At 48.1% G+C, this 13,093-nt stretch overlaps 1 protein-coding gene across 1 annotated transcript in view; it reads left to right on the top strand.

Moving 5' to 3' along the window:
* The first annotated feature begins 1,007 nt into the window (after nt 1-1,007).
* Nucleotides 1,008-13,093, top strand: part of PPIL2 (peptidylprolyl isomerase like 2) — a 52,159-nt gene continuing 40,073 nt past the window's right edge. The window contains exons 1-5 of the mRNA XM_044440613.1: nt 1,008-1,154; nt 2,503-2,552; nt 3,186-3,231; nt 4,092-4,154; nt 4,915-4,966. Of these exons, the coding sequence (XP_044296548.1) occupies nt 1,123-1,154; nt 2,503-2,552; nt 3,186-3,231; nt 4,092-4,154; nt 4,915-4,966 (243 nt within the window). The 5' untranslated portion in view covers nt 1,008-1,122. The remainder of the gene's footprint in view (nt 1,155-2,502; nt 2,553-3,185; nt 3,232-4,091; nt 4,155-4,914; nt 4,967-13,093) is intronic.

The following is a 13,093-nucleotide window of genomic DNA, read 5'->3' as shown; positions in this document are numbered from 1 at the left end:
CTCCCATCAACTTCATTCCAGTGTAACAACTTTTGTTCGTTTGTTTAAAAGATGTAAATACTACTGTGGCTCAGTGGCAGAACACCCATTTTGCACACTGAAAGCCCATGTTTGGTCTCCAGCACTTCCAGGTGTGGCTGCAAGCCCGGAACCCTGCTGCTAGATTGTGTTGATAGCACAGGGCTAGATGGACCCATAGTCTGATTTGATGACTCGCCTAGTTCGGTCCCTGGTGCAGCCTTCCCCAGCCTGGGGCCCTTCTCCTGCCACCAGGACCCTTGGAGGAGATGAGCTGAACCTAACACAGCTAGGCCTGGGGGCAAATCCAGGCCTCCATACTGTGCAGGAGGGGCAAAGGATCCCTGGCAAGTGTGGCAGCTGTTGAGGGCATTAGAGTAAAAGCAAACATCCTTTCAGGCTTGCAGTCATGGTGGTCCTGTGATTCAAGACAGTTTAAAATGCAAAAGTAAGGAACAGCTGCTTACTGGTAACCTGCTAAAGCAATTGGAGTGCATTTATGAAAAAAAAAACCTTGTGCCTTAACAGATTGTCAGGTATCGAGGTATCTTCCTGTATTACTAGCGTTGTTCTTATTGTTGAATGTATATTCTCTCATTTGCCTTTTGCATGGTCATCTCTGCCTCCTCTCTCGCTTATCTCCAGTAGGACAACAACCCTGTGAGGTCGTTAGGCTGAGAGTCTGTGAATAGCCGGAAGTCACCGAGTGAGCTGCAAGATCCAGGAAGAACTAGAACCCAGATCTCCCAAGTCCCTGCCCAAAAATGCCGCCCCGCCAACAACTAAAATATTGTCGTGTTGAATGTATTTATTGTTAAATATTACGTCATGACGCCGTGCCTTCCCTCGGGTGTACCGTCTATCGAGCGGGCGTGTGTCGTGGCGGGTAGGAATTAGGTGCCGGAACTAAGTGACAGGTGCAAGTTTCCCGGTCGGGATGCTTTGAGTGGTGCATCACCCAGCACGGAAGTACCGTATTTACGGGCCTCTCCGGAAGACGAGCGCTTTCGGAGGTCGCTTGCGCGGTGGCTCCCGTTCCCTGGGTTTGTCCGGGCGCGCCCTGTTGTTTCCCGGCGGCTTCTCCGTGGTCGTTCAGCCGCCGCGATGGGGAAGCGACAGCACCAGAAGGACAAGATGTAAGTGCGGCGCTCGTGCCGTTCGCTTTCCTCCGCTTTCCCAGGCAAGAGCAGAAGCGCCGCGCGTGGTTTCCGGGAGCTCGTAGTCCCCGGCTGCCTCTCCTCGCCTCTCCCCTCCTCTCCCCCCCTCTCCTCCCCTCTCTTCCCTCCCCTCCCATCCCCTCCCCGGTTTCTGCCCCACGGAGGAGTTCCCCTCTGCTTCGCGTGGGTGTGTGTTTTCGGGCGCCTGAGTCGTTGGCTCTTTGAGATTTTTAACGTGCTTTTAAAAGCTGCTTTTACATCTGTAATAATGTGAGCAGCGTTCGTTATAACAAACGTGCAAGATTGGGCTAGCGGCTTTCGGGTGCACGAAGCATTCCATATGCTTAAACTCGGAGCGTTAGAAAAGCCATGCAGAATTGGACCCCCTAGTTCAGTATTTTGCTCCCACAGTAGCCAACCAGCTGCCCAGGGGAAACGCAAGGGAGCGCAAAAGCGCCCTCCTGCCCGTGTTTCCCGGCAGCTGGTGCACGTAGGCTTACTGCCTCTGATACTGGAGGGAGCCCAGAGCCACCAGGATTAACAGGCATCAAAAGCCTTCTCAAAAAATGCAAGGGTCATGCTGGGTCTGGTCAAGCTTTATTTATCAAATCTGCAAGCAGGGCATGAAGCAGCACCCTTCACTAGTGCTTCCTGGAAACTGGTGGACATAGATATTGCCTGTGATACTGGAGGTAGCTATGAGGGCTACTAGCTGTTGATATGAGGGCTAGTAGCTGCCCTCCATGAATTGGTGCAGGCCCCTTTTAAAGGTTGTCCAGGTTGGTGGCCAGCAGTGCATCTTGGAAAAGCAGATTCCGTAGACTTCTCTGTGCACTGGGTAAAGTACTTTTTCCTGTCCTGCGTCTCTCACCATTCAGCTTTGTTTGATAACCTAATATTCCAGAATTATGAGAGAGAGAACTTCCTTTGTATCCATTTTCCTTCTTCTGCATTTCCACCTTTTATCCCCTTATATTTTTAAAAGATTAACGCACCCACATACATTATAACTTTTCCTTCTCATAGGAGAGTTCCTACCAGCCCTTTGATCCTACTGTGTTCAGTGAGACTTGCCCCTTAGTAAGCATTCAATATCCTAAACCTTTTAGTTATTCTCCTGCTCCCTTCAGCCTATCTCTTATTAGGTGGTTCTTCCTTTCAGTGATGTTATAAGAGACATTTCATTTTTGGGATGTTGCATTCAATTAAGTGTGACATCCAAAGCATCTTAACGGAATGCTTATTTTGAGCACCTTTTCTAAATTCTTGGTTGGAAGCTCATGGTTGCTGGATTTGTTTCACTTAACTATGTCTTTCCTCCCTTTAGGTACATAACATGTACAGAATATACACATTTTTATGGAGGCAAGAAAGCAGGTATGTGATTTGGATATGCTTAACTCTTAGAAAACCTGCTGTAGTTGCTTCCTTCACACCTTACATGTATGACTGGGGATAGCCAAGCCGAATAGGAAGCAGACCTGTTCCAGTACTCTCTAGTATTATACTCCTATTTGGCTGCAAATTAGCATCTGCTTCTTGCACAGGGTTGTCTATAAAGCTGCTCTGCCCATTCAAGGCCGCCGATCAGCCTGGAGTGCCGCATTATCACACTGGACGTCTTTCCGCCCCTTTCCAAGCTGAGCATGCATCATCTGGGTAGTCAGTGGTGGGCCCTGCCTCCTCTCTTGGTCAAGCCCCACCAGATACCTGTCCTGTGATGTCTCATGGTGCTCTCAAGGTACCATTGATCTGATTTCTGTATGGATCTGTTCTCCCCCCCCCCCCGTGCTTGCTTATTGTCTTCTTACGGTGAATAAGACTGGCTTGGTATAGGGTTTAAATCTCCTTCACAGATAAGTTCGTGTTTGGGCTGTGATGCACTAGACCAACTTATTAAAACTGTCACAATTCGGAGAAAAAGCACAGTATATTTATTATCAGCATGTTTATCTTAGGTGGAACATGGTATATGCAGGTGTAAAGTCATTTTTTCCCTTCTTTGAACAGAAATTCCACAATCCAACTTCAGACGCCTCCCTTTTGATCACTGCAGGTGAGCCTTGAAAAAAACATAGCGTTCAAATATGTTGTTCAATTTCTTTTTCTTTTTATTCCCTCCAGAAAGCTGCCTATTTACTGAGTCTGACCACTGATTCATTTAGCTCCAGCTTGTTTGTGCTGTCATGCCCATAAGCTCCAACCAACAGGGCCAAAGGTTCAGCATTTTGAATGTTGTATTCCAAAGCACCTGGAGGATACTCATTGCTTATCTAGACTAATTGGGAGCAGCTCTCCTTGGTTTTGGTCAGGAGTCTTTCCCAGACCTACCTGGAAATGCTTAGGATTTGAGGCCAGTAACTTTGTCCTGAGCTCTACGAATGAATTACAGTTATTCTGATAATTTTGCATTGCTTCTCTAATGCTTATGTTTAAATTTGTCCTTGTGAGTCTCCATCTGTTTCTATTCCTTATAATCAGGGTGGTGGGGAGATAAATGATCCCTCACCCAGCAGTTCTTGAGCCAGATGTTCTTTAGTCCTTGGTGAGCATATCCTTCTAGCACATCCCTCAGTAAGTCTACAAAGGCCAGATGAGGCTGGATTAGGGTTGAAGATGGAGGTTTTCCTCCCCTGTGTGTGGTGATCTGAAGTCTTGCTTCAGTTGTTCTGATGTTCAGAGTCTAATAGGAGGTGGGCATTTTCAAGTGCAGAGTGCCCTCCCCAGAAATATGCATTCTAGCCATTTGTATATTAAATAGATTTCTCAGGAAGTCCACAAACTATCTGGGGGCGGGGGGGAAGACTAGCCAGTTCTTAATGCTAAGCTGTAGTTTAGTGTTGTATGCAAACCAGACTTGTTGGAATGATTTGCTGGCATCTTAGTATCCACTAAACTTTCTTTTCTCCCCACTAGCTTATCTCTGCAGCCGTTTGAATATCCTGTTTGCACCCCAGATGGAACCATCTTTGACCTATTGTAAGTGATTCGTTTTTCTGTAAATGATTCATGCTTAAGCCCCCCCCCCCACCCCGGTATTAACTCTGAAAGTTGGCCAGTCAGTCTTTGGGCTACATGTGGAACTACGACCTGCTCAGAGGTCTTTTGTCTTGACAGAAGGCGGCTCAGGCAGATTTTAAGTGTTTTAAATGCTTTAATATTTTTCATTGTGTATTTATAGCATTGGTAAATTTCTGGTTTGTTTTTTAAGACTGTATACTGCCCATTGGAGAGTCTAAAAGTCTCATCAACTATTCAGTAAAAGCCAGGAGTTCCACGCACTCTTGATCTCTGTAGAACAAAGCCAAGAGATAAATAAAGGCATAAGCAAAGACGGGCATGGTGTAGCTTTCCATACCCAGTCCTCTCTAATTCCTTACCACCACTTCCATTCACCCACCAGTAGCTCGTGCCAGTTGGAACAACATTCTGGGTGTAATTTTTCAGAACTAGTTAAGAATGCATTTTGCCATGGGACCAGCTTGTGCGAGGACTTAAAAAAATAATTTTCTGGTGCAAGCACTGCAGGCCTCCAGATTTTCTGTTTGGGGCATTTGTCCCCTCACTGGCATCTTGCTCCCACTTTATGGCAATTTGGCAGGGAATGTCAGACCTGTAGTTCATTGCCAAGAGATGCTATTGGAACAGGGAGCTGCTCAGTTACATCAGAATGTACATGTCTTTAAGGGAGGCTACGGGTGTTTCTAACTTTGACTCTTGCATCTTTGTGCCCGGTTAGGAATATCGTTCCTTGGATAAAGAAGTACGGGACGAATCCAAGCACAGGAGAGGTACGTTTTCTTGAACTGTTTAATATGTCCTAGGTAACTTTTGGGCCTCTCTCTGTCGTGACCGTTCCAGTTGAGTCTTCATTTGGCCTACCCTGTTTTTATCTCGCTCCAGTTTTAGGATCCCAGGAAGCTGCCTTAGATAGGGTCAGAAGTCAGAGCAGCATCCTGTCTAGCCCAGACTGATTGCCAGTAGATCTCCAGGGCTTCGGGCAGGGCTCCTGCTTAGCCTTACCTGGAGAGGCTGGGAGTTTAACCTGCAACTGGCTCCTTCCGCATGCAGAGCAGAGCTCAGTTGCTGCGCCACGGCCTGCGGCGTGCGTGGCTGTCACCAGTTTGGACTGCCTGGAAAGGAGGTTGGACAAACCCATGAGGAATCGGTGGGCATTAGTCCTGATGGCTACATGCTGCCTCTGCAGTGTGCCTCTGTGCCCTAGTTGCTGGGGAACATGGGTAGGAGGGGCCCCTGGCACGCATGTCCTGCTTTTAAGTTTCTGTTGGCAGCTGGTGGGCCGTTGTGAGCTGGAACGGTGGCCAAGTTCTTGAACCTCCCCCCTTGCATACTTCTGAAGGGGAAAAAGCGAGTGGGGGGGTGTGTGTGTGCTTATTTCACACATGTGCCCCTGTCTTTTTTCTCTCTGGAGAGCCTGCACTGGGCTTCTTGGGCTTGCCCTGCCAAGTTGGCTGGAATTGACTTTGCAGCCCACCCAAATTTAAGGAAAGGAAACAGTGATGGGTTGCAGCTCAGCAGGGCAGGGCATGTGGCTTTTCATGCAGAAGGCCCCGCTTTCGATCCTCAGCATCTCCAGGTAGCTTCCGACACAAAACAAATCACCAGTACCTTAGCTTGAGGCATTTTGAGATGAGCTTCTGTATCAAGGGGGACTTTAAAAACTTCACAGATACAGCGGTGTTTCCCCCCTCTTAAATATTCATTGCTGCTGGAAAAGACGGATGCCTGATGCCTTGGAGAGCTTCTTGCCTTCAGTGTAAGCTTGTGCGGTGTATTTGGTGGTTAGAGTGCTGCTGGGCAGGGACCTGGGAGACCCAGGGAGTCGGGTTCCCGTTCAGCCGTGGAGCCCCCTGGGTGGCTCGGGGCTGGCCACTCCTGGCCTCACCTACCATGTAGGATTGCTGTGAGGATTCGATGGAAGAAGAGCACGTGGCTTACATAAGCTGCCTGGCAGGAAAAAGGCGGGATAGAAACAAACGCCTGCCTGGATTTTAAGATCTTCAGAAGAGGCCCTTCTCTCTGTCCTGCTGCCTTCAGAGCTATATGTGGTGAGACAGGGCCTTCTTAGTGGCCGCTCCCCGGCTAGCTGTCTTTCTGCTGGCAATGAAAGTTGTTTTTCCTCATTGAGTGAAACTGGGCCAGCCCCTTATTCTCAGCCTTGCCTAATTCATCGGGTTGGTATGAGGATAAAATTGAGGAGAGCAAGAGGATTGCATAAGTTGCCTTGAGGTCCTTACAGGGAAGAGGTGGGATATAAATATAATAAATAAATTGGTACTGAGCTAAATGGGCCACTTCTCCCCTTCGTAGGTATCGTTCATTCATTTTCCCCCTTCCTTGTTTATGTACATTCTATCAAATTTCTCTGCTACCTGGGATTATTTTAATTATGATATGTGATTCGTTTGTATTATCTGTACAGCTACATTTATTATATGTTTTATTGTGAGTTTCACCTCAACAAAACAGATATGCATAGAACTGTATACGTTTAAACCTATCAATTGTACGTAAGCTTCAGCAAAGGCAGGCCACCTAACCATATGTGTGTCCACTGGAATTCACTTCCTACAACATTGGAAAGATACACTCAGCTGCTATGGATCAAACAGTTGAGGAGCAGTCGGTGTACAGACCCTACTTCCAAGTCTAGGCTTCATTTTCCATTTAAGCCTTTCCCTATACTCTCTTCCTCCTTTCCCACTTTGGTTTCTTAGCTTTTCTTCTTTGGTCACCACTCCATGACGTTGCCGGAAACGCCCTTCCGGTTTATTTGTGCGTGCTCTTGTGATTTAAATCATTATCTCTTTGACAAAATTGCTGGTCATCTTTATAATATTCTAATAAAAAAGCAGCTGTAGTTGTAAGTTCAAGACCTTCCTCTACACGTCTTGTTCGAGCCCAAGCCATTCCTTGGTGCCCATTTTCAGGAGGCAGCAGCAGCCAAACTTCTGCTGCGGAGCTGTTGCAGATGGCAGGTTTTTGCCTTTTAAACGCTAGATGGCAGGCATGATATAAGCACGGAGGGTTTGACAGGAATGCCTGTTCGTGCCTGTGGATCTTCTTCCCACATGGTGATGCGCACAAAGCTCTCTCGTGTGACTGACGTTTTCCACTGGAGCATATTGGGAATTCTTCTGCTTGAGGAATTTTCGGTTCACATGGGTTTTTTCGGGAAAGGTCTGTGAGCAGAGAGGCTAGGCCTGCAATCCTGGTCACACTTAGGAATACAGAACTGGAGGGAACCACGTTCGTGCTGCCTGGGCCAGGCACGGGCAACCACTCCGAAGAAGCTCTCAGGAGCCGCATTCTGGGTTTAGACAGGACTGAAGGCAATGGAAGGTGAGGCCGGAATCCCAAGAATACCGGCATGGGTTGTTTTTTTTTAGCTTAAAGCGCTTGCAGTCAGTTGCTAAGGTTGATAGAAAGCAGGCAAATACATGCAAAGGCTGGGGAGTAGCTGAACAGACAGTGGCTGACTACAGGGGCAGCTGGGGACCATGGGCTTGGCTGTGCTTGGCTCCTCGGCCTGCACGTCTGCTGTCCTGATTCTGTGTAAATCACACCCTGTGAATGGTGGTCCAGCCTCTGCTTGAGGACAGTGCCTCTGCCTGGGTCAGGGACAGACAAGCTGATGGTCACCAGATAGGTCCAGTGAGAGCCATCCGCCCCACCTGCCTTGACCGTTGGCCAGAGATGGTGGGCACTGGCATCCAGCATGGCTGGGCTCCCGTTCCCTGCCCGAGGCAGTCCGTTTCTTTGTCAGGATTCTCTCTTAGTCGAGGCACTTGTTGGATCTGCCCTCTTGGAACTGCAGCCTGTTAGAGCGCCCCTTTCTCTTGGGGCATCAGAGCATGTCCTTGCCCTCGTCTCTGTGCCATCCCTTCCGCTATCTGAACAGAGCTGCCCTCTTGCTTGTTTTCCCCCTTCCAAGGGAAGTGTTGTGGTAGTGGAGGGGGAAGCTTTATATTCACAGCTGACAGACATTCTGGAGTGAGCAGAAAAGCCGTCCGTGATATCTTAACCAGATGTTTATAATATAAATACACTTCAGGGCTGCCACATACATAATGGAACTGTCTTCCTTCCTTTTCCCCTTGTGACTAATTTTCCTCTTATGCTGTTCCCATTACCTCCAGCAGACAGGAGTGTGGTATTTTTTGCCCATGTAAGGGAGAAACTTGAGAAATCTTTGCGGCTTCCTCTCCGACATCCACGGAGCTGTTCCAAAGAATCTTGTCATATTCCTTAGTTGATTGAATGTTTGAAACCCACTTATACGCATGTGCTTTATGATCACTTTAGCATTTCTTTAATAGTTTATAACATAAAGCTGCTTCAGAAAGGTTTTATTTTGAAAGGCTGGGGGGTCTAAATGCGTGAAGTTAGTATGAAATAGCAGAGCAAAATTAAAACTATTTAGCCAGTCCCAGGGAAAGTGTTCTCACATGGCCACAACTTTGAATCCAACAACGAAAGGCTGTGAAGAAGTTTGTAAGGGGAGCTTCCCTTGGCTGGAAAGCTTCAGAGAGTTTGGTGCAAGTACCGCAAAGGCCCCGCTCTTGCCTGTACCAGTTTTGCCTGCAAAAAAGAGGGGATTAAGTGCAGGGCCTCCCTTGCCAAACGTGAAGGACTGGGGGGCCTCTGCTGGACAAGAGCCTCCCCAGGGAGGAGCAGCCTAGGCTGTTGCAGGCCAGAACTGTTTCAAATGGGACCTGCAGGAGAGGGTGGTAGCACGGACCATTCCCCTTCAGTGCAGCAGCCAGACCCGCTCCTAGGGTGCCCCCTTCTGTCTCCCCATCCCTGTGTTCCCATCCCATCCTCTGTCAGCATCCTGCACTCACTGAGCATAAGCAGTCTTGCCGGCACTGCTTTGGACGTTTCGCCCTCCAGATACACACACAGGAGCTCTTTCTCTCTGGTTTGCTTTTCTGTAACCTTAAAGTTTCCCCGAGGCTCCTAATATGTCCGTTTTGAATGTGCGTGGGGCCACTGTGTCTGTACACCGGGGCAGGAGTTTGCTCTTAGTGTGTATCAGCAACATCAGCCCTGGTGGCCACATCTGGCCCCCTCGGATTCTTCAGGTGGCCATGCCCTTCCCTGCCATGCCGGGCCCCTTTTCCAGTTTTCCACTTGGTGGTTTCCCTGCTTTTGTGTGGTTTTCTCCCATTCTGCACGGTCGGCGTTCCCCTCCCAGGGCTTCTTTACTGGCAGTGAGAGCTATGACTTAAAACATGCTGGTACAGTTGGTATTTTGGGCCCTGCCCTCCAGAACTTCTCTGAAATAGAATCCAACTCAAGGAGTGAAAGCAGTTCAACAGCCCTGATATATAGGATAAGCAGCTTCTTGAAATGGTCCTGGAAGCTCATTCGCAGCAGCGCAGAACAAGAATAAGCGAATTAGCTCTCTGCCCAGAGAGCTTTGGCTGTGAGGTAGTATAGAAATGGAATAAATAATATTTCTGGTATAGGTGAAATGTGCCATTGTTAGTCTGCCTTTCCTTCAAGGCACTCGGGATTAAATACATGGCCCCTTTCCTCTTTGTGGTAGGTTAAGCTGAGAGATCAGCCCAAAATCTGAACAGAGATTTGAACCGGGTTCTTGCCTGCTCCTTCAAGAACTGTAGCATGTGCCTCTCAAGCGGTTGGGGGGTAGGGGGGCAAGGCATTTTGTGACCTGCTTTAGTTCATCTCGCAGATTTCCCTGAGAGCTGCAGCTTCTGAGCCAATTGGGGGGACAGCCCCATAGCTGCCTGACTGCCCCCTGGAAGCAGGAGACCCCTTCTCGATCTGGGCCTCATGCAGCATGAAAGCTCAGGCCGGCAGGCATCCCTGCAGAACAAGTAGTGAAGTGAGAAGGTATAATTCAGCTCTTTGCTCACACGCTGGTCTGTGGCAGCAGGGCAATTAGCATGAGCTTCGCTTCCTCTCTGATCTGCCCCGGTGCCCCACTAACCTACACAATCGGAGGATTCTCCTGCTTTGCACAGCGGCGAGGGAGGCGGCCACCTGTTTGACTCCATCCCGGGAGGACTGAACTGCGTCAGCTGGCAGACGGGGAAGGGAGAGGGAGAACTCAGCTGCCAAGGTTGCTCCGGATTGTTGGAAAGTAGGTCATTTGCCAAAAGTCGCTCGGCTCGTGCTGCGAGAGCCGCCTCTCCAACAAAGAACAAGGCAAAGCTCCTTTTTTCCCGAAGCCCTGAATCGCACAGCATGCACCGGTGGTGATGCCGTTTGATTTGGACCCCTTTGTTTAACCAAAGAATTGGTGCGATAAAACCATTTGAATAGAATATGGATTTTTTTAAAAAACGGTTTATGCACCAACTGTTTGAAGTGGAACTGGGTCTGTTCACATCCCACTCTAAGGAGACTTGGATTCCGCAGTCTGTTTCAGTAATGCCAACTTCATGGTATATTTGGCTAGGTTTGCCTACCTTTAAAATGCCATTTCCCTGTATTTTAATTATCAACAACATGTTTGGCTTTTTTAAAAATCTGTTGGGACTTCAAGTTGGCTTACTTGTGTAAAATAGAAGTGCGGCGCTTTCTTCAGCCAAGGGCCAGATTCCATTTTAGAGAAATTTTGGTGGTGGGGGGTCAAAACCGAAAGTGGTGTAGCCAAAATTCCAGCATATCTTTGCTGGAAGTGCTTCCTAACATAAGTCAGTCTGAGGAGAGGCATTTCATCCTTCCAGAACGAGGGGCAAAACTGCGCAAAAACTGGGAAGCCAACATGACTTGGTAGTGGCAAGAAAGGCAGAAGGGTCTTTTCTGCTGGAGATCATCAGAGGGCTGGATTAGGCCTCTGGGGCTGAGCTTCTGCACCCCTGGTGTAAAACAAGATCAGCAAGAAAAAGAAAATGATTTTTTTAAAGGAGTGTCTTCACCAAACAAAAGGCATCCCAAGATAGCAAAAACAGTAACCACCAAGCATCTTTGGCAGTACCTATGTATCCATCCCCAGAGCTTTCTGAAACTGCACTTTCTGCGCTAGTTTATGTGTTTGTTTACAACATTTGTATGCCGCCCAATTGTGCCACAGCACCTCTGGGCAGGCAGCTCACAATCACAAGAGAAAGCACAATAAAAACCAACCACAACATATGAACATACGAAGTCAGTAAAATACGGACAAAAATACAAAACAGAAGGTCGAACTTGTCCAAACCCAAGCCATGGGGAATCTAAGTTAGGTCTCTTTTGGGAAAGAATGCTGAGGCAGCAGGCCCAGTGCGTTGAACTACTGCCCCCAGCATCCCCGGGCAGCACGGTAGAAGAACAACAGCAGGGAGGGGCCACCCACTCCCGTGGGCCCCAGGGCTCACCTGGCCAGTTTCCACGGGCTGAGATCCCCCTGGAATGCTATTGGTGCCTGGTTGGCAATATTAATGCCAAAATGGGCAGGTGGCAGCTCTGGATCTAGCGGTAGATAATGCTGGGTGATTGGCAGCAGGTCTGCAAGGATTGTTGACTTCCAGTTGTTTAGGAGGAGTAAAATAGCACATACAATACCACTGAAATGAAGGCAATTGGGCATATCCAGCAAAGCTCCATTCAGCTCCAATCCTCAAAGCAAGTTCCTCAAAGAAAAAAAAAATTATGCTCCTCGGCCAGAGTTCACCAGCAAGCATAATTCTATTGCCAGAGGCTTGAATTGGGATGAAAGATTTTTGATATAAACATTAATTGGATTGAATTACCTTGCCCTGGGGTGCTTGTGTTATCCACAACCACTGCATGGTGAATTTCCCCGGTTTATGGTGGGTTAGATCCAGATGTATGCTGGATTCACTTCTTTCCCAGGATAGACCGTAAAAATTCCATACAGCAATTTATGAGATCTTAGTCAATGGTATGAGCTGTGGAAAGTACATGTTTTTATGGGAGAGATTGCTGAAAATCAGGCAGGGTGGCCTTCTGTGGGCAGAGCCCCCCCCCCCCGACCCCAGGGGATGTCGCTTTCCATATTTAATATATTTCAGACTTTACTGACCCAGTTTGCTCATTATAACCCATGAGCTGCATGACAGTGAATAAAAGTACAGCCTTCCTCTCAACTGCCGCTTCTGCTTTGCATCTAGTTTGCATCTAAAATGTGCTTTTCTTTTGTTGTTTTTCCTGATGTGTGGATTTGAAATTGGATTCTTGAGAGGAAAACAACTCAGAATCTTAACCCATTATTTGTTTGGGGATTAAAACTCAGGGGCGCAAGTTCCAGGTTTGCAAGTCACACCAAATGGTCCACAGATGGGGTGTTCCTGGATTGTTTTCTAAACCAGATGCCAAGTGGAAATGGCGAGTGAGCAAGAGACAGTGTCCTGCCCTCAGTCCTGTGCAGACCCGGTCAACCACAGCTTACTTAACCCGTGGTTAGTCATTACATGTGAACTGGGTCACTGTTTGCAGTTCTCCACTGCTGTCAAGATGTGCACTGTTTATTAACCTGAAATTCTGCATATTCCATGCATCCGATGAAGTGGCCACTAGCTCCTGAACATTTGTGCCAGAATAAGCACGTTAGGCTGATAAAGTGTCAGGAGCCTTTCTCTCATACTGTTCCCAAGGATGGCTACCCCTTTGGAATCAATTCTGTGCCTCCTGCACCTGGCCTGGTTCATAGCTCCCAGGGGTCTAGCAAAAACAAAAAACTAAACAAAATTGACCCCGTGAGCCTGACATCTGTCCACCCCTGTCACAACAATCCTGCAGCAATTTCTGCAGATGGCTCAGAGTCACAGGGCTGCGTGGGAGCAGCACGAGTCTGTGTGGACCACACTGTAGCAAGGAAGCTGTTGTCTGAATCATCCTTGTTTACTGCAGAACATGGGGCGGGCAGGGGGAGGTTCTTTTTTCAGTCTTGCATTACGTCTCCAGGCTTGGAAAGAGCTTTGTAT

The sequence above is a fragment of the Varanus komodoensis genome, unplaced genomic scaffold (genome assembly GCF_004798865.1).
Source record: "Varanus komodoensis strain SLA01 unplaced genomic scaffold, ASM479886v1 scaffold38, whole genome shotgun sequence".
NCBI lineage: Eukaryota > Metazoa > Chordata > Lepidosauria > Squamata > Varanidae > Varanus > Varanus komodoensis.
Note: the sequence above shows the minus strand (reverse complement) of the source record. Positions and strands in the feature narration are given on the sequence as shown.